At 42.9% G+C, this 26562-nt stretch overlaps 1 protein-coding gene across 1 annotated transcript in view; it reads left to right on the top strand.

Moving 5' to 3' along the window:
- Positions 1–26562, top strand: part of LOC126188538 (facilitated trehalose transporter Tret1-like) — a 103811-nt gene that overhangs the window by 23482 nt on the left and 53767 nt on the right. The window contains exons 2-3 of the mRNA XM_049930138.1: positions 14036–14352; positions 23881–24282. Coding sequence (XP_049786095.1) covers positions 14036–14352; positions 23881–24282 — 719 coding nt within the window. The remainder of the gene's footprint in view (positions 1–14035; positions 14353–23880; positions 24283–26562) is intronic.

The raw sequence follows: 26562 nt of genomic DNA, 5'->3' as shown, positions 1-26562 counted from the left end.
TGAGTCACTATACTTTCTGTATGCCACAACATCTATGTAAGTGAACTTGTAATCCATAACGTATAAATCAAGTAAAACGACATTAAAATATTTTTATAACCATAGTAAAGTAAATTTGTTATGATAAAAATGCATAGCATATTCCACGTCCGCCGGCCGGGATGGCCGAGCGGTTCTAGGCGCTCCAGTCAGGAACCTCGCGACCGCTACGGTCGCAGGTTCGAATCCTGCCTCGGGCATGGATGTGTGTGATGTCCTTAGGTTAGTTAGGTTTAATTAGTTCTACGTTCTAGGGGACTGATGACCTCAGAAGTTGTCCCATAATACTCAGAGCCATTTGAACCATATTCCACGTCCATCTCGCTGAGCTGATTGGCCATGACTAATCGTCAGCTTGCTGTCTAAATTGGCTGCTTCACATTGAGGTCGCCTTGGGCGTTGCAACCCAAACTGCTGAGGTCGTCCGCCTATAAGCATTTTTATGTTTCACTTGTTACACTGTAAAACAAGTAAAGCTGTGCTCAACTTGAAGGATGGTTTCGGCACCACAGTGCCATACTAGCCCTGGTGGTGTGCCCTTAACTTCCTCCCAGCTCTGGACAGAGTTATGTTGTCAGTTAGAGGGGGATCTATATTTCAACAGGTAGACCGTATTTCGGAGCAATTACACATTATTTTCATTGTTATAGGAGAAAGATGCTGTAAGAACAATGAATGTCGTAGGGCCAACCAGAATCGAACCCTAAGCCTACGTTTTCTAATCTTGAGCCTAAAGCTCCGAGCCAGAAAGGCACATTTCTGGATAAACCATCAGAATGTTATTTGTCAAACGGAAACTGCACTGAGCCACGGGAACAAATAATAATTCTGTACTAGAAGTAAACAAAGAAAATTCTTTCTTCTATATGCTACTCGTTATTTAATTTGTATATTATTTATTGGCGAATAATTTTTTTTGAATGATCGATTTATTCCAATAATTATCTAGATAGAAATCTATTCGAATAATACTGATCTCTTTTCGCGACTACACCTTATGCTTCCTCTCTCTTTCCCTTAATATTATAAAATGTAACAAGTCCCGCTAATTCTTTTGCTCGATTTTCTCACGAAAGCTTACGTTGTAGGTGGATTGAACTTTTTTTGTTAATTATATACGAGGTTGACAATTACAGTTGTCACATTTCTCAACGTAAATCTCTTTATTTTGGTCTGCTCATAATACGTCTACACGTCGGCGCAATTTTAGTAACTGACTGAAACCAATTTTTCAGCTATTATTTCACGGATATGCACAGTTCCGCATGTGAAACAATGATCCTCAATAACGTTCATCATTTGGTTATCACTTTCATTTTCGTTATAACGTGCTAATACTAAAATCGATCATTTTAGAAACAACGTAACATCACATTTTATGCAAAATGAGTTATTTATGTCCAGGGCTACTTTAAGGGTAGCCGCATCGTTCTGTATAGAAACGAAGTAATTTCCATCTACCTGTTAATGTTTTTTGTGTACGGTATGTTTGTGTTAGTTTTAGAAAGAGCTTAGCGTCTGGAGTTCTGGTATTTCTAATCTTAAAGTGATTCTGTTGGCAGTGCTGTGTTTTCTGTTTATTCTAATAATTGTCATTGTCGAAGTACTCTACAGGTCTGTCTTTCAGATAGCAGAACGTTCTTGGTCTTGGTTATCTTATTTGATTACACCGTGCAGGTTGATAGCAGTTTTATCTTAAAATTGTAAGTTGGTGAAAAACTACACAAAACTAAACAAGTGTGTGAAGAATGAAGCTGAGTACAAGGGCGAGGTGATTAAAAGAGCATGTGTTGAAGGAAGTGAATACATAAACTATGCAGCGTAAACAATTTCGCAAAGAAAAACAGCTGGGAAATACAGTTCCTAGAAAGCGTGTTTTGATAGTGTTGATATGTTTCGTCAGACATCTTTGTAGATACATTTAATAATTTCAAAAGCAAAGAAGATCAGGGTATATACTTACAAGATCTCATCGCCTGTTACAACGTGAAAAGACCTCCTCTGTGACATCCATTAAGCGTAGTCACAGTTTTCGTACTTCATCATACTTAACGATGAAAGAAAGAAGAATGCCGAAAAGCATTTTTAGCTTTCCGTGGTCATAAGAGTGACAGTAGACTCCGTCATCTAAGAAAATTGTTGATAACTCGTAAGGCTCCATTTGCTTTAAGAGGAAAAATCCACCACACTAAATTCAAAACCGCTCGAAATTAAGATGCTCGTTCATCAACATATTCAGTCTTTTCGAAGAAAACAGACTCATTTTTCCTCTTAGGTTAAAAATTACCTTGATGCGAAGGTAAATGTGAAAATCGTGTTACAGATGTTTAAGAAAAAGCATATTGTCGTAGACATTACAAAATCCAGCATTGAGGTTTTTGTCAAAGCACGACGGAATTTATCTTCCAAAAGAAGGGTGTGAAAGAAAGTAAAGTCAAGAGTCCCTGGGAAGCTCACGGTTACTATGGCAGACGTTGATACGTAAGAAGATAGTAAATTCACTAGAGAACGAACGTCTTCCAAGAGACAAGTATACTGCATTCTAAATATCAACATTAAGGCATTTCAAATACTCATCTTGACTTTCAGGGGCTGTAGTTGCATCACCGTTCATCAACACAGCAGGGGAACATAATTCATCCTGCGGGGTAGTGGGAAGTGAAATATGTGTTTACCGCAATCAAGAGCGGCTGTGAAATACTGGAGCTAACACATGCTCACAAGAAGAACATCTTGCAGTAAAATATCAGAAATTTTACTTGGAAATTTGGCACAATCACTGATAGTTTGATTTATTTATTTTCAGTCTTGCATTTGTATTGCCGGTTATAACATCATAAGATGATATTTGTTGCGTAATTTGAAAGAAAGTTAGATGCCTCAAATTAATGTTAGTTAAGGTCAATATATTACTAAAGTCATACATTTGTGTAAGTTTGTAGTATAAATCAGTTCTTACATCTTTCATAGCTGTTGAAAGTAAAATTATTATAAAACTGTGTACAATAGCACGTTGCAGTGGTAAATTTTCATAAACATTCTAGTTAATTTTAGAAAAAACGTAGGCCCCATCACTTTTATCACTGTTGTGGCTGGATCTACTATGGGATGGTGATAATACTATATGTTGAGTTACTCACCTAATTATACTCTTTAAAATACAATAATCAACTTTTGACATGTGTTGAACTTTTTGTAAAAATAGTTTCTTATATTTCCTGAAAATATGCATTTATGGAGTTATGCTCTTCCTAAAATGACTGACTTACTTAGTGAACCTCAAGTATAAGCATGGCAGACGTCTTCTACATACAGCTATACAGAAATTCGAATTCAAAATGCGTTTGAACGCTTGCCAGGAACATTAGTGCTGCTGCGTTGTGTCGAAGCTGTATAGACTGATAAGCCAGAATATTATGACCGCCGACTTACTACCAATATAAACACAATGGCATCGTCATCTGCCGAAGAATGACTGGTAGTCAGACACAATAATGAGGCATGAAGTACTATTGAGCGACCTGTCCCTGTGCCAAATGCGGAAGGCTTGTGATCTGTCTGACTGATGGCCCAGAGGCTCAGCTCGAGCATTACGGAAATTGCATGATTTGTCAGGTGACCGAGGAGTGCTGTGGTGAGTGTCTGAAAACGTGCGAAACCAAGGTGAAACTACGCCCAGGTGTCATTTCATATGTCGAACGTCGTAGGCGGGGCAGACTGGTAAAAAGAGACAAGCGGTGAACGGTGGCAGCACTGACATCAACGCTGGGAAGACTACAATTGTGTCTAAACAAGCAGTGCACCGTACGCTCATAACGATGGGCCACCGCAGCCTATAATACTCCACGACATGGGCATCTAGGACTGAAATGGGCTTGCGACCATCGGCACTTGGCGCTGGCGCAGTTTCAGAGCGTTGCATGGACCGATGAATCCCGATACCAGAGAGATGTTGGTGGCGGCTTCATTATTCTTTGAGGAACATCCACGTGGACATTCATGGGTCCAGATGAGCTCGTGCAAGGTACCATGACGGCCAAGGAGTATCAGACACTGCTTGCAGACCACGTACACCCATTCATGAGTATCATAATTCCAGATGACAGCTTTTTTCAGCAAGATAATTCACCGTGTCACAAAATCAGGTGAGTGACTGAGTGGTTTGAGGAACACATTTGGCGGTTTCACTTGATGTGCTGGCCCCTACACTCGCCAGATCTGAACCCAATCGCTAACATCTGGGATTAATTGAACGTGGCGACAGAGGTCAACCCCCCTTCCCCCGACCCGGAATTTACCCGAATCAGGTGACTTGTGTATGCAGATGTGATGTCAAGTCCCCCTCAGAGACCTACCACGGCCACGATGCGTCGCCACTGTTCTCCATGCCAAAGGCAGACATACTAGCTATTAGGTAGGAAGTCATAATGTTCTGGTTGATCAGTGTAGATAGAGTTTACGTTTTCTTACCCACGTGGCGAGGGCACGCAGCTGTTGCCCATCGCTCCGTGAGTGAGCACCGCGTGATAACGAGTGAGTGAACTGTCAGCTGTGTGCTTCCAAGTGCTAGTGCATAGCGATTGATGTAGACGAACGCTGCTCACATGGTTTCGCCAGTCGGATGCTGTGCTCTATCTTCTGCGATTGGCTGTTTGCAGACCTGATCGATACAACACAGTTCACTGGTCGCGTAAAATGCACATGAATACAGGTGACATGTTTCTCCACCACTACCACAATAATCGCGAACAACCTAGTGCATTGCTCACTCGTGTCACTGGTGAGCCAGTACACTGGTCAGCGTTTCCCAGTAGACACGCAGCAGAATACGCGTCACTCTAGACAGCCGTTCAAAATACCTGTTTTGCTTACATTACATCAGACACGGACTTGCTGGCTTTCATAATCTCTTTGATTATTTTTCACACGATCCATCCTAGAAATCCCACAACTACTTCTCCACAAATCCAGTTCCAAAACCGCTAGGCACTCTCCGTCTGTCTTTTATGTAGCTCCCACGTTCTTTCACAGTCTGTAAGAGTGCCATATGGTGTGTGTATAAAAGACTCGCTTTTTGTAGTAGTGTCATTTCAGCGATGAGCATGTACAAGGAAAAATGAGGCCCACAAATGGTCTGAGAAAGGCCAAGCACGAGGCATGGCAGAATTCTGGAGGAGACAAAGAAAGGAAAAAATATGGAGATTGCCTGTGCAAACGACCTTGTGAACATAAAATACAGACAATACATAAATTAGTGAGATAAGCACAGAAGAATAAACGACGTATTATCACAGGTTGTTTACAGAAGACTAAGCCCATTTCTTACAGTCGGCACGGTATAAAGACGAGACAGAAAAGGACTCCAGATGAAGTACGCGCAAAGGTAAAATATATAACGAATGGCGAAGTCCTTGCTCCAGGTAACTTAATTATCTGACTTATAAAGACAGCATCAATGGTACTACGAAAATTTCAGTAAGCTTACCGTGTAAAGTACTTTCTCTGTGGGCGTCTTTGTATAAATGTTGTGACTAACCTATACTGTACTGTTCCACTGTCTCCTATAATAACAATAGACACGGAGACGGTGCTTTGGTATGTGAGACTACAGATGACCTGCCTCTGTGAGAAATACCGTCAGCTTTAGCGACGCTCCGAACAGGTATAGAGTGCTTAAGACTATGAATATGAGGTAACGTAAGGTGAATAAGATAACTCTTCCTAACATTAGAAAAGAAATAATATAAAATAAAATGTAATTTACGTCTTGTAGCCGTATTTTCTTTCTCGAATTACAGTTTAAAAGTAAATAAGTTATACCGAACTGCAACCAGTCACGTTTTTGAATAATTATGTTTTATTCGATGAACCGGTTTTCGAACCCTTTCAGTTTCATCTTCAGATGGTTTCAGGAAGTTACATCATTACTGGTAGTAGCATAATTCTGGCCGCTGGCTCTATGGCAGAAACATGGGTCACACTTTAATGTATCGCCATGACTATAACTTGTCTGTCGATATGGATGTAAATTTAGTTTTTAATTACTGCGGCAGTATAGGCGGCTTTTTTCGGTTAGTGTCCATCTGTCTGCCTCCATTTTGATGTTCAGTAGTTATATAAGGACACACACTTCCACGCAAACTATATTAATTAACACTTTGACAGCGAGACTTTGGCCCTACTTTCTACAGAGATGTAATTTGTTGTTCTTTACATGTATTAAAGTCGATATAAAGGCAATTATTTTAATCAGAATGGCGATAACATGAGAGCACAAGATAAAATAAATAAATAAATTATTACAAGAACAAACTTCAGGTGATCTGATATCTTATTTCTAATTGTATATTACAGCCAGTTTAGCAATTTTTTATAGCAATTATCATGTTTGGCATTAACATGAATACCAAGGAATCAACTATTCGAAAAAGTGAGTGGTTGCAGTTCTGTATAACTTATTTACATTCAATATACAGTCGTGGTTCTAAAATATTCGTAATGGATAAGCATAACAGTTTAAAAGGTTATAAACACAAAGTTTTAGTAAAAAATGAATAAAATAGCCCCTGCTATGTACAGTTCCTTTGTGGAACTGTTACAGTACTATAATTAGCCTACATCGTTTATCCTATTCTACCTTTCTGATTTATGATGGAAGTTATTACAAAACGTATGTAATTTCATAAATTAATCTACAGAGATTTCATACAGGTACGACAAAGTTTGGTACAATAAATAGTAACTAAGACTTTTAGAGTAACGCAAATACAAGGTCTATATTAGCTTCTAAGCACGAAATGTATGAATTTATTTGTCGAAGTAATACTGAAGGAAAATAGAAGTTAATACATAAAGTTCTTTAATGATATTATGAAATTGTAGCTGTTGAATTATTAATAAATGAGAAAATATGTACATCCTTACTGTATATTACACTGTCGTGGAAACGATTCTCTCTAGTCAGTGTGATACATAATCTTTGTCTCTCAATGCTATCGTCACCACGCGACACACCTATTGTTCACCGTTACTGTAGCAACCCATGTCTATGGGTTCCCTCTCAAGTCCGTCTGTCACTCCGTGAACAGTACTCTCCCAATGCCTGGTATACGACGGCCTCCAGTGGCGCCTCCAACCCGTTTTCCCTTTCTACACTTCCTCCTCAACCAAAACCCTGGAGGCTCATTACATCTTACTACGGGGATACGGGTGTTTCATTCAGCTTTCAGTGGCGCCTGCGCAAACACTCTCGCAGCTAGACCGCAAGTAGGCTGATAACAGCAGGTACTTGTGAGGTCCCATGTCTAGATTAGATGTCGCAACTGGCGGCCGCAGATAAACCGAGCACGCAAGCCCTGCCAGCTGGACCGTCCATTAATCTCCCACTGCTGCATCCACGTCAGTGCAATGGCTTTTACCAGCAGGGAAGTTCCGGGTGTGTGAGGGGACTACTTTATTTTGTTCAAAATTGTTCAAATGGTTCTGAGCATTATGGGACTTAACTTGTAAGGTCATCAGTCCCCTAGAACGTAGAACTACTTAAACCTAACTAACCTAAGGACAGCACACACATCCATGTCCGAGGCAGGAGTGAAACCTGCGACCGTAGCGGTCGCGCGGTTCCAGACTGTAGCGCCTAGAACCGCTCGGCCACTCCCCTAGCAATACAATGGATTAATCGTGCACTCGACACTAAGAAAGTTACTTATTAATAAAGAAAATATTAGTGCAATTTTAGACTAAAATATTGCACGATACAGCTTCTTTTATTACGACTTTTTGAGTCATCCGACCAAACCTAGGATTCATACAACAAAGTTCGCTGTTACTCGCTGTAAAAACTTTGACAAAACGGTATGTTAAACACCAGTAATCAGTCTGATAATCGTACTAGCCTGACGGTAGTAGTAAAAGAAAAAAAAAGTTTGACGCAAAGACTTGCCCAAGAAAACATCGTTTCGAAATCTGGAACGAGGTAAGATATTGATGAAAACGAGATACCTTAAAATTCATCTCTCATTATGGAAACTATATGTTTTTAATTTTTTCAGAATGGTTGAATTGTGGGTTATTTGCCTTCTTCACGCACTTCTGTCGTACTGTTATTCGCAGACAAAAAAAGAGAAAAAAAATCGGGACACTGAAAACGAGTTGTGCTACATAAATGAAAGTTTGTCGCCGTATTTCTACATGATGTACGCTACTGGCCATTAAAATTCCTACGCCACGAAAATGACGTGCTACAGACATGAAATTTAACTAACACGAAGAAGATGCTGTGATATGCAAATGATTAGCTTTTCAGAGCATTCACACAAGGTATCGCCGGTGGCGACACCTACAACGTGCTGACATGAGGAAAGTTTCCAACCGATTTTTCATACATAAACAGCTGTTGGCCGGCATTGCCTGGTGATACGTGATGCCTCGTGTAAGGAGGAGAAATGCGTACCATAACGTTTCTGACTTTGATAAATGTCGGATTGTAGCAAATCGCGATTGCGGTTTATCGTATCGCGACTGCTGCTCGCGTTGGTCAAGATCCAATGACTGTTAGTAGAATATGGAATCGGTGGATTCAGGAGTGTAATACGGAACGCCGTGCTGGATCCCAACGGCCTCGTATCACTAGCAGTCGAGACGACAGGCATCTTATCCGCATGGCTGTAACGGATCGTGCAGCCACATGTCGATCCCAGAGTCAAGAGATTGGGACATTTGCAACACAACAACCATCTGCATGAACAGTGCGACGACGTTTGTAGTAGTATGGACTATCAGCTCGGAGACCATGGCTGCGGTTACCCTTGACGCTGCATCACAGACAGGAGCGCCTGCGATGGTGTATTCAACGACGAATCTGGGTGCACGAATGGCGAAACGTCATTCTTTCGGATGAATCCAGGTTCTGTTTACAGCATCATGATGGTCGCATCCGTGTTTGGCGACATCGCGGTGAACGCACATTGGAAACGTGTATTCGTCACCGCCATACTGGCGTATTACCCGGCGTGATGATATGGGTGCCATTGGTTACACGTCTCGGTCACCTCTTGTTCGCACTGAAGGCACTTTGAATAGTGGACGTTACATTTCAGATGTGTTACGACACGTGACTCTACCCTTCATTCAGTCCCTGCGAAACGCTACATTTCAGCAGGATAATGCACGACCGCATGTTGCAGGTCCTGTACGGGCCTTTCTGGATACAGAAAATGTTCGACTGCTGCCCTGGCCAGCACATTCTCCAGGTCTCTTACCAATTGAAATCGTCTGTTCAATGGTGGCCGTGCAACTGGCTCGTCACAATAAGCCAGTCACTACTCTTGGTGAACTGTGGAATCGCGTTGAAGCTGCATGGGCAGCTGTACCTGTACACACCATCCAAGCTCTGTTTGACTCAATGCCCAGGCGTATAAAGGCCGTTATTACGGCCAGAGGTGGTCATTCTGGGTACTGATTTCTCAGGATCTATGCACCCAAATTGCGTGAATATGTAATCACATGTCAGTTCTAGTATAATATATTTGTCCAATGAATACCCGTTTATCATTTGCATTCCTTCTTGGTGTAGCAATTTTAATGGCCAGTAGAGTGTATTCAGATTTCATGCCAGTCGCATAAGAGGGCTCTAGAAGCACCACTATGGGGATACAAATGAGGTTTGCCTTAAATACAGGCCGTAACGGATCGTGTTAATTACCTTTGAGATTGGACTTGGTGAGTTCATTTTAGTCAGAAAGGTCTTTAAGCAAACAAAGACGCCACTATCAGCACCTAAATCAGTTTCAACAATGTCGTGCAATAGGGCTACGAGAAGCTGGATGTTCCTTCTGCGGAATTGTAGACAGACTTGGTAGGAATGTAGCCACTGCACATGATTGCTGGCAGCGGTGATTACGAGAATGTACGTTGGCGAGAAGGCCAGGCTCCTGACGGCTAAATGGCACTACCAAGAGGGAAGACCATCGTGTTAGGCCACCACAGTGACATAACTTAGTCTTACAAATCGGTTACGTCCGAGACAGACGCGAGCATTCCACTGACCCGAAGCAATACCCATGTACGACTTCAGTGGTGTCAAGCGAGAGCTCGTTGGAGAGCAGTGTCGAGGTCTGTTGTGTTTTCTGATGAAAGCTGGTTGTGCCTCGCTGCGAGTGATGGCCGTGTGTTGGCTAGAAGGAGGCCAATTGAGGACCTGCACCCACCCTGTCCGCCTGCTAGGAACATTGCATATAAACCTGGACCTATGGCCTTGGATGCGATTTAGTATGATCGCACAAGCACTATCGTGCTTAATACATGCACGCTGACAGCAAATTTGTACGTCAATCTGGTGATTTCACCCGTTGTGCACCCATTCATGAACAGCTTTCCAGGAGTTTATTTCCAGCAGGATAACGCCCTCCCGTATACATCTGTTGTAACGTAACATGTTCCACAGTGTGTCGACATGTTTCCTTCGTCTGCGAGATCACCAGATATCACAAACTCACATACGACACGTGTACAGGCCAATGCATGCACGTTTGCACGATTGCATAACATTCTGTCGGTTACACCGGTTGTTGATGAACCATCATTTCACAGTTGCCATGGCTTATGTCGTTCTTACATTAACCTGTGATCTTGCAATGTTGATCAGTTGACTATGTTACCTACAGAAATCTATTCCCGAAGTTTGATTACCTTATGTTATTTACTTTTTGGTTTTGGGTATTTTTCCGTCGATGTATTTGACCCGTAAATGTGTCTCTTGGTCTGCTATAACATCTGGCACTCGTGCTCGCCGAGATCAAATCCGCTATTCTTTCTGTACAGGGCGTCATACGACGGTAAAAACTTTCGATGGATATAAAAATTTTACATAAAAGTGACATAAAACCTTTCTTGCCGAATAACAGCACTATGAATATATGCGACAGGAGGACATTCCATTTTTCAGAACAGATAGCCCCATAGATATTTATAGTTTTATTATTATGAGCACGCCAGTCAAAGGTTGTATGTTCCAGTTAATACATAATCAGTGGTAATACGCACTCTAGTCTCCTGACAACTATGAAACGATACATGAAACACTGTGTGGGGGATATGATGTAATTTGATTCGTGTACAATGTGCAAAATGCCCACTTCTCCCTTTTATAAGGTGTGATGCAGATGATGGTGCCACAGTTGCCTATGTCGTGGTACTCCTGTGACATGATCATCTCACTCACTCGACCCTTTGTAATAGGATTCACTTACTTTTTCCTGTGGTGCCCAATCGGATATTCCGTTTACCCCAGTGAAGTCTTCGAATTAGGTTTATTCATACGTCTGACTGTCTGCTTCTCAGACTGATGTTAGTGGAATTTTCCACACCACCAAGAATAGGCGAAACCCAATCAAAATCTGATTGTCGTGTTGGGACTCGATACTCGCAAACTAACTCTCCAAAACCTAGAGACGAACTAACTACAGGATTTTGTGCAACAATATCGACAAAGATACCGCCACATAGGAGATATACCTTGATATGCGCAAACTCGCTCTTCAAAACCTACAGACGAACTGGCTACAGGATGTTGCAGAACAAAATCGACAAACTTCGTTGGGTTGTAGAGGGCGTCATAAGGAACAAACTGTCTATAGGAACCCCTGTCCAACAAAGACATCACAGAGTGTCGAAGTTACAGGCGCCAGCGCCTGCCACTAGGCAACCCCTTCAGCAGCAAACGTGACCTTGTACGCTGGCGGACCGTAGGAGGAACGTAATGCAAAGTCGCTTGTTGTTCAATGATTGCGACTGACTGCCATGATCACCGGTGGATAAGATGGAGCTAACTGCTACGGAGAAAGTCCTTGTGCCCTAAGAATGCGATACTCTGTTGACGCGGTCGTTGACGGTTTTGGACATGGGTTTCCATCCTCAGTTCATTTTTCTCTTGGAAACCTCTAAACTCTCCATCGTTTTTCGGTATATAGGAGAAAAATAAACCGCAGGAGAAAATCCTTGTCCAGAACTGTCATCCACTGAGGCAACAGAGCATCTGATTCTCAGGAGATGAGACCTGTCTATACAGCACCTATCTCTATCTTCTACAGTGGTGATCTTGGCAATCAGTCACAATCGCTGAATAACAAAACAACAATGCCAGTCGTTCCTCCTGTGATCCTTCAGCGCACCACTACATGTTTACTTTCCAAGAGGTGGCCTAGTTGCAAGCACTGGTATCTATAACTTTCAAACTCTGTAGCGTCGTTGGATGATGCTTCTGGACGTGGGTTCTTCTTCTCAATTTGTTCCTCATGACACCCCAGTATCCCCTGAAATTTGTCAGTATCGTTCTGTAACATCATGTGTATAAACAATTTAGCTACTGTGGGACTCACAGTGTTAGAGTCCTACTAGAACTTGCCCATTTATCTGTATTCATTGGCACAATCTTGACTGCAGCCCGACATTTACAATGGTGTGAGAGAGATTTAATTGTGCAAGATATTGATCTCTATTGGCCATGTCCATCACTGTGCAGACAAACGGCCATCATTATCGTTATCGCCAAATTTCTGTACGCGTCTCATTGACCGATTTTTGATGTCGGTTTGTCAGCTACACCCCACAATCTACATCTAAATCTACATTTACTTTTATACTCCGCAAGCCACCCAACGGTGTGTGGCGGAGGGCACTTTACGTGTCACTGTCATTGCCTCCATTTCCTGTTCCAGTCGCGTATGGTTCGCGGGAAGAACGACTGCCGGAAAGCCTCCGCGCGCTCGAATCTATCTAATTTTACATCCGTGATCTCCTCGGGAGGTATAAGTAGGGGGAAGCAATATATTCGATACCTCATCCAGAAACGCACCCTCTCGAAACCTGGCGAGCAAGCTACACCGCGATGTAGAGCGCGTCTCTTGCAGAGTCTGCCACTTGTTTGCTAAACATCTCCGTAACGCTATCACGCTTACCAAATAACCCTGTGACGAAACGCGCCGCTCTCCTTTGGATCTTCTCTATCTCCTCTGTCAACCCGACCTGGTACGGATCCCACACTGAAGAGCAATACTTAAGTATAGGTGAACGAGTGTTTTGTAAGCCACCTGCCATGCTGATGAACTACATTTTCTAAGGACTCTCCCAACAAATCTCAACCTGGCACCCGCCTTACCAACAATTAATTTTATATGATCATTCCACTTCAAATCGTTCGGTACGCATACTCCCAGATATTTTAGAGAAGTAACTGCTACCAGTGTTTGTTCCACTATCATATAATCATACAATAAAGGATCCTTCTTTCTATGCCGAAGGGGTGGCCTAGTTGCAGGCACTGGTATCTATAACTTTCAAGCGCTGTAGAGCCGTTGGATGTAGCTTCTGAATGTGGGTTCTGCTTCTCAATCAACTGAGGGTGGAAACCCTTGTCCAAAACAGTCATCAGCCGAGGTTACAGGGCATCGCATTCTTAGGGCACAAGGACTACCTCCGCAGCAGTTAGCTCCATCTTCTCCATCGGTAATCTTGGCAGTCGGTCGCAATCGTTGAACAACAATTAAATTTGCATTACGTTGCTCCTACGGTCTGTCACGTACAAAGTCACGTTTGCTGCTGAACGGGTAGCCTATGGTCAGGCGCTGGCGCCTATAACTCCTGCGCTCTGTGGCGTCTTTTCTGGACAGGGGTTCCTATCGTCAATCTTTTCCTCATGACGCCCTCTACAACTCCTCGAAGTTTGTCGATTTTGTTCTGAAACATCCTGTAGTCAGCTCGTCTGTAGGTTTTGAAGAGCGAGTTTGCGAGTATCAAGATATGTTCCACACCATGTCCTTCTCCAAAGCTGAAAGGTCGGAGTGGCAGAACGCAATGTAAGGAGCCCAGGTTCGAATCCCATCCGGGTCGGACACAAGTCGATGAAGTAGCGTCAACTAAAAAGACTTGCACCGGACGACCGGTCTACCTAACGGGATGCCCTCACCACACCCACATTTCATTTGATTTGTTTACACAGCCTCACTGGCTTGCTTGAACGCGGGGCTGCTGGTGGGCTGGAGCTCGCCGGTGCTGCCACGTCTGATGAGCAACGCGTCGCACATCGCCATCTCGGCGGATGAGAGCTCGTGGCTGGGGTCGGTGGGAATCCTTGGTACGGTGGCGCCCTCGCTGCTGGCCGTCGTGCTAGTGGACACCGTGGGCCGCCGAAGGCTGCTGCTGGCCGGTGCACTGCCCTTCCTGGTGAGCGCCCTCTGGCAGCGGTTCGCCTCCACCTACTGGGAGCTGCTCACCGCCCTCTGCATAGGCAGCATCGGCACCGGCATCAGCGTCACTGTGAGTGCTGCCCAGCCTTGCGTATGCTTGTCATTTGAAGTATATCTACATCTACATCCATACTCCGCAAGCCACCGGACTGTGTGTGGCGGAGGGTACCTTGAGTACATCTATCGGTTCTCCCTTCTATTCCAGCCTCGTACTGTTCGTGGAAAGAAAGATTGTCAGTATGCGTCTGTGTGGGCTCTAATCTCTCTGATTTTATCCTCATGGTCTTTTCGCGTGATATACATAGGAGGGAGCAATATACTGCTTGACTCCTCGGTGCAGGTATGTTCTCGAAATTTCAGCAAAAGCCCGTACCGAGCTACTGAGCGTCTCTATTGCAGAGTCTTCCACTGGAGTTTATCATTTCCGTAATGCTTTCGCGATTCTCTATCCGATAGCGGAGATCGAGAAATTTGCACCCCCAGATCTCCGCAGAATCTTCCGAGCCTCTGGTTTAAGCCTTCCACTCGGCTCCAAACCAGAGGACCGTGATCGGTTCTGGGAACGATACTACAAATAGTTAGCTCAGATTCCTCCCCACGAGCGAGACTTTCCGCCTTCACCAACCTCGCCAACAGCCTGTACGAACTGAGGATGACGTCTGAACCCAGACGACAGGAGTCTTGATGCCGACATGAGCAACAATTTGCATTCGGCTGCACCCAGTGCTCTCTATCGCCGCCGGCAGGGCCCCTCCACATCTCGGATGAGACCCCCCAGCAAGCAGACAGAGTGAGCACTGTTCTTCTCCGACCTTTCCGCTATTTCTCTAAGGGGCTCCATCACCCGCCTAACATTGGAGCTCCCAATCACTAATAAACCCCCTTTGTGCCTGCTCGGACCTTGCTGAAGGAGCGGCCATATGTCCACTTACAGGACGAGCGGGCGATGCCACACGGTCAGCCTCCACATTGATCTTTCGCCTCTTGCGAAGCGAACGCCGCTCAACCCGCCACTCCCCTTGGGGAGAGGGTGGCCCAACCGCACCCGGTACCTTCTAAGATGTCTCGACAGCAGGGACCGTGGGTGAAACATGTAACACCTGGAGTGTACCATGCGACACACCAGACTCCCCATTGCCACCACACTCCGAGGCAGCAGCCTCAAGACGGCATTGCAGAATACAGTGCGTAGAGAGTTCAATAAGTAATGCGACGCATTGTTTTTCTAGGCTAGTTGCGGTTTAAAAAGAAAAGCAAATTTTGTTGTGAGACATCATCGAATATTCTTTTTTCAGCCCCTACAGTATCATACGCTATACATAGCCACCAAAATGATGTGTGTAATAGTGTGCGTTGCAGGCGGTGAGCTGTCATTCAATTTGGTTTGGCGGAAAATCAGAGCATCGCAGATGTTCATAGCCACTTGCAGAATGTATCCGGAGACCTAGTAGTCAACAAAGGTACGGTGAGTTGTTGTGCGAGGCGTCTTTCATCAACGCAAACCTCTGTGACTCCTCCAACATTGGAACGTGCGGACAATCATTCGAAGAGGTCGACAGATCACAACCAAGCATCTCGCTGCTCAACTGGACGTCTCTGTTGGTAGTGCTGACACATCCGCCTACCAGTTGGGGAACTCGTAAGTGCGTACTCTCTGGATTCCTCGCCGCCTAACAAAAGACCATAAAGCGCAAAGAGTAATTGCTTGCGTGTTGCAAGGCTGATCGTGATATAGGTTCATCATTTCTAACCGGAAACAAAAGAGCAATCTATGCAGTGGCGCCACATCACCTCTCCTCCGAAGCGAAGGTTCAAAGCCACACTCTCAGCCGGTAAAGTGATGGTGACGGTCTTCCGTGACTCTGTAGGGTTCATTCCGTTTCATGGTCTCAGTCAAGCTGCAACGGTCAACTCTGAAGTGTACTGTGCTACCCTCAAGAAATTGAAGAAACTACTTCAGCGTGTACGTCATCACAAAAATGTAAACGAACTGCTTTTTCTCCATCACAATGGAAGGCGTCACACAAGTATGCGCACCAGAGAGGAGCTCACAAAACTACATGGGACTGTTCTTCCTCTTCCACCCTACAGTCCGGATCTCGCACCTTCTGCCTTAAATCCCTTTGGCACAATGAAGTATTGCTAGTCTCCCCTTTTTTGTTAAGCTGATTAATTTTCATGTAAGAAGTATCTCCCTTTAATGTAAGCAGACGCAGTGCTCCATGGTTCCCATTTCTACCGCTAAGTGTCTAATTAATTCAACTAGGCCTGATAAATTGAGATATGGGTAATAAAACCCGCTAGAAAAGATAGTATTCTAATTTAAAAATAAAGCAACGGATAACGCAACATCAGTGATTGGCCATGGAACAATACGTGCACATTAGGGACGGTAAGACTTTCTTTTTCTGATACTATGAATTCAGTTAGTCGCATGAAATGCATAATGGATACAATGGATATGCATGGATTGAAAATTCATAGTACATAGTCATTATCTCAGTGGTATGGATGAAGGATACTAAACAACGCTAAGAGAGAATTTCAATTATCATTCTGATTTATTTCGATAATATTTAAGAAAACTATTACTGTGACAAAACATTTAAGAAAACTATTACTCTCTGTGACGAAACATTTAAGGAAACTATCACTCCTTGTGACAAAACATACATGAAATCTATTCACTATCTCTTGCGTCTCGTCATACCGGAAACATAGACAGCACTTCGTCGCCAGTTACATCTACTAATGATTAAAATGGATGAAAATGAATGTTACGGAGAGGTGGCCTGTTAACACCATTTTGTTATTGTCACACCTATTTAACGCGCGGAGTAGGGAAGGATATTACCTTTCACTCTCTCAATCATTACTTGTGCTACTACTCATTCAGTACCATGCGGATAGGTTCATGCTGAAACCGCGTATTATGCTACCGCAATGCAACGTGAGAAAACCAGCCCAGGCTTCATGACTCCACATTATTCGTACTATGATTAACGAACGGCAAATCCAGTGACTACCGTTATGAATGCTGGCAACACGTGGCCAAGTTCGACAACAAAGAAACGAGTAAAATAGACCGTTGAATCATGAAAAATTTACATTGCTTGTATCCAGAACGAAACTATGCAACAAATGAAACATTAATGAACCTATCCGCTATTGACCTAAGAACAAGAACCGTTGGTTCACGCCCTCAATCACCTCGCGCCTAAGTCCGCTAGTTGAAACACATTAATCTGAAAAACTTCTACTAATAAAATATCGCTGAACGTTTCTCGGTATTAATTCATACCCGAACATGCTTCATAATCAATGTTACCCCAAAAAACCTACATTATGAATAACTTTTCTCACCATCCATGACGATCGCCGCACCCCTGCGTCCGTCTCTTTCAATCGGCGGCCCCAGAGTGTCCTAACATGGCGCGTTCCAGGACCAACCGCCAACCGTTCAAAAAAATCTGGTGATGGGGGTAGGTCCTCAGTGAGAACCAGCCTCACAAACTCTGCCCTGCTCATCCCCACTATCTTTGGAATCACGAACTCTCTGCCGAATCTGTTCACGTTGCTATGTTTGTGCTACCATCTTTGACTAACCGAGATTATTATATATTCCATGCATAATTACGTTTATCCATCCACATACATCATTGGATCAAAGGATGAGGGAGGAGGTGTGACACCAACAGAAGAAAAAATATACACGGAAGCATTCTTGAATCCAGAGGTAAATTAGCTAGACGAAACATTGAAAGGACGCTGTCGGCGTAAAATTAATTATTAAACATGTAGAAATTAATCAGTCAGTTAAATGAAGCGTAAACCTGTGACGTTTCAGTATGCACTCCACGGGAAGCACATAGGACGTATGATGGGGAGGTTATTGATGCAGCATGACGTTGACTCCGACATCGACCGATAGACATACGGGTTTCAGGTACTCCCGGTAAGGTGGCATAACACCGTCGCAGTGAACAGAGATTATGATGAAAAATAGAAGCCTATAAGCTGAAGAGTCGAGAATAATTTGATATACTGGAATCCTGTATAAAAGCTCTCTGCTTTTAGGGAAAAAAACGCCCCTCGTAGTTGAATTGAACTCTCCTATGTAAATCATGCCAGTGATACACTGGTAAGCCGGCCGCAGTGGCCGTGCAGTTCTAGGCGCTACAGTCTGAAGCTGAGCGACCGCTACGGTCGCAGGTTCTAATCCTGCTTCGGGCATGGATGTGTGTGATGTCCTTAGGTTAGTTAGGTTTAATTAGTTCTACGTTCTAGGCGACTGATGACTTCAGAAGTTAAGTCGCATAGTGCTCAGAGCCATTTGAACCATTTGATACACTGATAAAGCATTTTCCACGAAAAATGTGGTCCTTGTATAGCCCCCAATGTTCATAAATAACAAACATAACGTAACTCCGCTATCAGACTCAGAGCAAAAGGCTTTCTGACACGTCGTATTGCTACCCTTTACCAAATAATGTCGCTTGGACGCGGAGTGGGGTCCGCTCAGACCATTCTCCGCCGTTCTCAGATTTCCAGATTTTGGAGGCACTAGTTCTCACTCAAATAGCTCCTCAGTTGACCTCACGAGGCCGAGTGCACCTCGTTCTATATCGAATATCTCGTTAACACTACTGTAAATTGAACGAGAGTCCTTCACATGTTAGTCAGAATAGCTGACTGTGCAGGTGCGGACAATTTACTAGACAGTCAATGCCGGAATATCATGTGTTTGCTGCCCTTGACAAATCCCTTTTCACAAGCAATATAGGCACTATAAAGGACTCACATGTCACATGCAAACTGATTTTAAACATTGCAGATAATCTGATGGACAACAGAAACGTCTAAGTGTTAGTGTAAATGTGTCAAGAACCGCAAAGTTCCCACATAACAAGTCATTCTGTTCACAACACACCATATATCACAATGTATTGATAAAAATCTGTCATCCCATGTCAGTAAACAAAGGAGATGATTGCAGTGCACTGGTGAGCTTCTTCTTATAATATTGCACAAGCTGTGTGGAACGAGTACCAATTGATGCTAAGAGACCATACACCGTCAGTTCAAAAAAATTCTGTAGTGCACTAATAAAAGCGGAAATAAATTTTAAAATGGTGGTTTTAATGATTCAGGTATTCTGCATAGTCTCCTACCACTAGATTACAACGCACAGCATGTTCATACAGCCATGTAAATCAAGTAGAAGAGTCCTTCGTGGGCATGATGTTCAGTTCACCCCTCACACTGTCTTGAATGTCGGTTATGTCGTCATGTGAATTTCTGCATTTCGTCATATTGTGGTAGGTTCATTTTGATAACACCAACGCTCGTCACCCGTGGTGAAGTTTTTGAGAAAAGAGTTGTCCGTGTTTTACATTTTAATCAACACACCGCAGGGCTCCATGCGTCGCTGCTTTTGTTCGGGAGTCAGTACGTGCGGGACATACTTTGCATACACTTTTCTGTTCATCAAAACATTCTGGAGAATGTCTAGAGCACCTGATTTACAGATATTACTGCATTCCAATTTGTGACACAAAAGTGTTGACACACTGCGGCTGCACGTCCTTTACTTGATACGAATTGCTCATAGCAGACAGATTGTTAATTATGTTCTTCCAAGAATTATTAACTGGTTCTATGAAAAGGGATTCTCACTTAATGCTGAGAAAATACACTATATTTAACTGTGTGCAACGAGTAGAGTCATACCAACAACTGATGTAGCACATCAACAAGAGTCTATACATCGGGGTCAATGCTCCAAATTTTTGAGTGCTGTTATTGATGACAACTTGAACGCGAGGGAACATACTACTGTGCTTTCCAAACAATTAAGTTTAGTTAATTTTCTTCTTCGTGTAACTCGTAGTCTTCGAAGTCAGGAAATTAACGTTCTGGGATATTCTGCATATATCCACTCGATAATGTCTTAGGGAATATTTTCTTTGGTACATATAACGTAGAAAGAAAATATTCATTACACATAAAACGATCAGGAAAAATAATAAGTGGTGCACCCCAGCGGTCCACATGTAGCTATCTCTTCAAGAAACGGGCGTTTTAAGTGTCTCATCACAATAAGTATTTTCAGCAACGAAAATCTGCATCACAATTTGAGAAAAATTGTGATATCCACACCTACAACACTAGAGGAAAAATGACCTTTATTACACATTATTAAAGCAGTCATCAGCCACAGAAAAAAGAATAATATGTAGCAATAAAATGTTTTGATCATGTGCTCAATAACAATTATGTCTGACTGGTAGCAAACCAAGTTTTAAATCTAATCGAAAATTCTTTCTCCTAATGAATCCCTTTCATTCTATGCTCGAATTTCTATTTAAAAACTGACAGCCTGAAAGAACTGGTTTTTAAGTGTAGCTGGATAAGCAGGACTAAAAAATAAAGTGTTCATTAATGTCAACACTGTACATGTATGCAGATCCTACATACTGACTCGTTCCACGTCACCTCGAAAATCATCTGTGGATCATGTGACTAACTAACTAGCTAATTGACTGGTCGAATTCACATCAGTTATTTACAGTTGTTAATTCAAGCTGCTACCGCAGTTATTGTGCCGATGTCACTCGTGCGTCAGGAATAAAATCAGTCCCGGGGCTTTTTGGACGGAAGGTGTATATGTGTACTGAACGCACACAAATTTGGCCAGCACTAATTTCCACAGGTTTATTTGACTCATGGCATAGCGCACGGAGATGCTACAGAAACTGAATTGCCCCACGCTTGAAGATAGACAGCAGCTATCCCGAGAAAGCCTACTTAAAAATATTGAAGAACGAGGATTAAAAGAGATATTTAGGTATTCACTACAACCCTATCCATATTGTTCTTGCAGAGGCCACAAAGAAAAGATTGTACTAATGATAGCGCGCATAGAGTCGTTTAAGTACTCATCCTTTCTGCGCTCTATACACGAATGGAACAGAAAGAAACCATAATACGTGGTACAAGACGAAGTTCAGTTTACGATGCACTTCACAGTGGTTTTCAGACTGCAAGAGTACATGTCAGTAAACAATCCGGTAACCGTGACAGTAGCAGTAAACTTTGTAGAATGTATTTCTCCGTTATCCTCGCATGTGGTGGCTTGGAATGTATGCTCTCCACGTGAAACAAACTGAGTTCCCTGTTGGAAGAAGTTATATGGTGGTAATGATGGTCATTTCTTTGCTACAAGGTGATGATCCAGTATATTTCCGCCCTCTGGCTGTCATTCACCCCGTAAAGTGCGCTGCATACTATGCATAAAACAATCACTAACATGAAAACCATCCATTGTCTTACATATAATTATCTCATTAAATCTTCTGTGACCTATATGTCCAGGGAATGTCATAGAAGTTGATAAATCACGCAGTACTCATTTACTTCGCATGATTAAACTTCCTCAAAACTAAAGGTCTTAAATCTTCTTTGCCTTTGAAGTATGGAGACTCGATCGGACGGTATCACAGAATGCTGTAAGCTGTCAGTTAGCAGTACAAAGATTACTGAAAAGACCGCTCAGACCACCGTGGTTTTAAAGTACGAAAGGGACCAACTTACTGTGCAAATTTCTATATACTAGCAGTTAGGTATCAAACTTGTGTAGGGAGTGTAATCCGTAAGGAAAACGAGACCACTTGGAGTTTCTCAAGCGCTAGCAGTGAAGTCAGAAACAGCGAAAGGCTTCAGCTTATGTGCTCTAGCTGAAACTGAAAATGAACTGCGGAAAAGGGCGTCATGAGAGGGACGACTCCGTGTGTCGACTTTCAGCTACGTTTCCGTCTCCTAAAGTGTGGGTGTGGGTTCATGTATCCTTTGTTGAGTTTATGTTGCTCTCTACGCCGCATTTTACTACATTACCGTATGAAAAATCTTATACACTGTCTGTTCAAAAGTATCCGCACACTCCTACTTAGTGTGAAATTGACTGCCGGATGTCACGAGAGGCGGGCCCGCCAATACAAAAGCAGGCAGGGAGTATTACTTTGCCAGTAGAGAAGCGGTAACAACAGGAGAGGTCAGTGACTTTGAACATGAGCGAGTCATTAGCTGTCACCTGAGTAACAAATCAAGGACATTTTAACCCATCTAAAGCTGCCAAAGTCGATTTTGAAGTGGAAACAGCTAAAAGAAGACGTACTGACAGAGAGGGAGCGATAAGCATTTTTGAGGATGGTTGTAATAAATCACGTGGTCAACTGCAAGAATCACTGGTTAGTTCCAAAGTGCTACCACCAGTCCAGCTACCACAATGATTGTGCGAAGGAATGTAAAAAAATGGGCTACAATGGTCGAGCAGCTCTTCATAAGCCACAAATTTCCGTAGTCAGTGCTAAGCGATACTCAAGAGCGACGCCACTGGACAGCGGATGACTGAAAACGAGTAATATGGAGTGATGAATCATGCTATACCCTGTGGCAATCGGCTTGAAGAGTTTGGGTGAGGTGAAGGCCTAGAGAAAGTTAGCTGCCATCAATAGTCAAGTAAGTAGGATGTGGTGTTAAGGTTGAGGAGGTGTTTTTCGTCGCTAGGATGTGGTTCCCTTATTGCGCTTAAGAAAACACTAAATGCCGAAGGATCTCAACTCATTTTACAGCATTGTGTACTGCTCACTGTGTAAGAACAGTTCATGGGACGATGATTGTATCAGCATAACAATCATAAAGCAGCTTCTATTAAGCAGTGTTTTGCCGATAGTAATATCTGTAAAATGGACTGGCTTGCCCAGAGTCCCGATCGAAACCCAATGGAACACCTTTGGGATCTGTTAGAACATCGGCTTGGCTCTAGACCCCAGCGTCCCACATCACTACCTGCTCTGGTTTCGGCGTTTGAGGAAGACAGGGTCGCCATTTCTCCGCAGACATTCAGGCTCTTTATTGAAACTATCACCAGCAAAGTTCAAGAGGCCATCAAGGCGAAGGCTGGACACACCCCATATACTTTTGATCTGATGGTGCACAGCTGAATCTACGCTTCGATTAGCAAGACGAAGAGGGAAATAAAGGAAACAGGTAGCACTGTTTCTGAAGACACAATACCTGCGTCTTTTCCAGGATGTGAAAGGCAGAGTAAGTGTGGAGTACCTTTTCCTTCAGATTGTATCCAATTTCTTGGGAGCTCCAGAGAAAGATTCAAGACGTCAAACTATTCTTTAGATCGCCAATTTGACCAATGAGGTGCTGGGCCTTAATTGCCATATAAGATAATGAAGACTGGATAGTTAGTACTTGCATGCACGTTTCCATTTTGGGCTCTAATGTGGTTTTCTTCACTAGAATACCAGCTAAAATTATGGCAGTCCTCGTTTCAATGATCTGTATGGAACTTTAACGCAGTTACACATTGATTAAAATACAGTCAAAGACATGTAGGTTAAGCAGGACTGGTGATGTCTTTCGCTACAGGAGATAAAAAGTTCGGTAGAAAATTATACTTAGGGCAATAGACTTAGTTCTGTAAGCTAGATGGATCCCTTCTTAGTTAAGCGTATTATAATAAATATATGCCCAGGAACACGTCTTCAGAAAAATTTGAAATAAATCGCTTATCTTTTTTTCACAGACAATGCCGATGTACGCAGTTGAAATTGCGCAGGATCACACGAGAGGGCGGCTGGTGGCATTCGGTCCACTCATGTTGGGCGTTGGACCTTTTCTGATGACGATCGTTTCACTCAACGTCTCCTTCTTCTCAATGACTGAATTCATGATGGCGTGTAGTATTTTGTTTGTGGCGATTTTCTGGTGGATGCCAGAAAGTCCCTACTTCCTGGTGGCCAAGCACCGCAAAGAAGAGGCCTTGAAAGCACTGATGAAGTTGCGGGGAACGTATTCTGCGGACAATGCTCTGGACGAGGTACAGGAAATCCAGAGGGCTGTAGACGAGCGCACACAGCGCGAGATCAGCGCCGCGGACTCTCTGAGGGAGCTGCGGAAGAACGCCGGCGCTAGAAGGGCTTTTCTGGTGAGTAGCTGCGTCACTACCCTATCCACAGTTTCAAGTGTCACATCCAACTTTTGTACGTTTACAACCAACATCCTCAATCTTCTTTTTTATCCGACTTCTGAAAACTACAGCTCTGCCTCATTATCATCATCATCAACCAATTCGACCACTTGGTGATATGGCCTCTTTGAGTCGGCGTGCATAATAGGATCACTGCAGGAGGTTTCATTTCTGCCGATCTTGAGTTTCCCGTTGCCAGTTCAATCCAACGTCGTTTTTAAGTCTCTCGTTAATCTGTCCTGTGGTCCCCCCTTCATCTTTCTTGGTAAACTGGGCGCCATTCTAGTAGTTTTAACCATCAACTGTGCCGGCCGAAGTGGCCGCGCGGTTCTGGCGCTGCAGTCTGGAACCGCGAGACCGCTACGGTCGCAGGTTCGAATCCTGCCTCGGGCATGGTTGTGTGTGATGTCCTTAGGTTAGTTAGGTTTAACTAGTTCTAAGTTCTAGGGGACTAATGACCTCAGCAGTTGAGTCCCATAGTGCTCAGAGCCATTTGAACCATTTGAACCATCAACTGTATTTTCTTCAAGCTAAATGACCAATTCACTACCGTTTCAAAATATTCACTCTTTCGATTATGTCACTGACCTTCGTGGTCTCTCTGATACCAACTACTTTCTTTGTGTCTTTCTCTGTGTAACCTAACACTGATCTTTTCATTTGTCTTCGGGCCATTATTATTTTTCTCTGACTAATGAACTCATTTCATGTTAATGTCTCACATCCATAAATTACTACCGGCAGAATATGTTGGACAAAAATTGTTTGCTTCACTTCGGACGACACCTTGGGCTTCAACACAGAACTTTGTCTTCCATAAGCTTCCCAGCCTAATTTAGTACGTCAAGTATTTCTGGTTTTAGGTCTCCTTTCATATTGAGCATTTGACCTTGACAGACACATTCTGTGATCTTTCGAAGTTGCGTACTTCAAACAGATGTAATTTCCCTCCGGTGTCCATTCATTGATCAAGATCTTGCTTTTGTCGTCATTTTTAGCCCAATTTCAGAGCAGACTGACGCAAGATCACTAATCAGAATCTGAAGTTCTTCTATACTACTTGCAAATAATATAATGTCATCAGTGAAACTCGGGTTATCTAAGATATTTACCTGAATTAGAATTTCCTTTGCTTTCCAATCTAATTCAAACATTGCCTTTTCCAGTACTGAAAGTAGTTTCAGAAATAACGCCACTTTTTTCACCCTGTTTGATGGAGAATCCATTAGTTTCATCAACTAAATTCACAAAAACCGTGGAGGTTTTGCATTTTTGCATATGTTACTAAGACTTTACTAGAGGTATAGCCTGTTCTATTCCTTGCTCTGTTAGAGCCTCATAAAAACCTGGGTGACTCATCGAATCAAATGCCTTTTCAGAATCTATGAAGACAAGGCATAGAGATACATAATAACTCATATGTTTTACTAATTTTTTCACATAGAGTGAGTACATGATCAGTTGTATTAAAGCCTGCGCGGAGCCCAGTTTGCTCAATTGCTCAATGCATTTGGCCAGGTTAAGTGTAGTGTTCAATCTGCTAGCTAAAATTCTAGTATAAGCTGTGTACCGTATGGTAATTTTCCACTGTGCAAACAATTTTAAAATCTTTTCGCTAAGTGCTTTATAAATTCGTCATCAAATATCTTTAAAATATCGACTGAAAAGTCGTCACTACCTGGAACGGGTCCTTTTTTCATCTTTCCTGCAGCATGTTTGACTGCTGAGGCGAATATATCTAGGGTTATGGAAGTTGAGACATTCAGTTCGTCTAGGATGAAGATATCATCATTGACTTTACTGTAAATATTACTGTACAGATACTCACATTATTCGATTATTTCTTTCGTATCTGTAATTCGGCCGTGGTTTGAGCCTAACGCTTTTGTCATGAGCTTCTTCTTGGCAATCTTTAAACTGCATTGATTTTCAAGACTGGCTATTGGCTGTCTTCTTCATTCTTCTTGATGTCAGTTTTCATGCTCTTTCTCAGAGCCTTGCTCATTTCTGTATATTCTGTCTTATCTTCTTTGTTTCTACTTTCATTTTTCTTCTCTTGTCCATCAAATAGTTTTATTGTCAGCTTCTGTAGTAGGTTTTGAGAGTTACACAAGCTTCCCACTTTTTCAGATTTTGTGATTAGTATCTTTGTTATTGCGCCTGCTCACATTCTTTTTAATTTTCTCTAAATACTTTTATTCGTCTTTCTGTTCTTCGAGATTTTTGAAACTTCTCTCT

The sequence above is a fragment of the Schistocerca cancellata genome, chromosome 5, assembly GCF_023864275.1.
Source record: "Schistocerca cancellata isolate TAMUIC-IGC-003103 chromosome 5, iqSchCanc2.1, whole genome shotgun sequence".
NCBI lineage: Eukaryota > Metazoa > Arthropoda > Insecta > Orthoptera > Acrididae > Schistocerca > Schistocerca cancellata.
The sequence above is the reverse complement of the archived record's forward strand: the minus strand, read 5'-3'. Positions and strand labels throughout refer to the sequence as shown.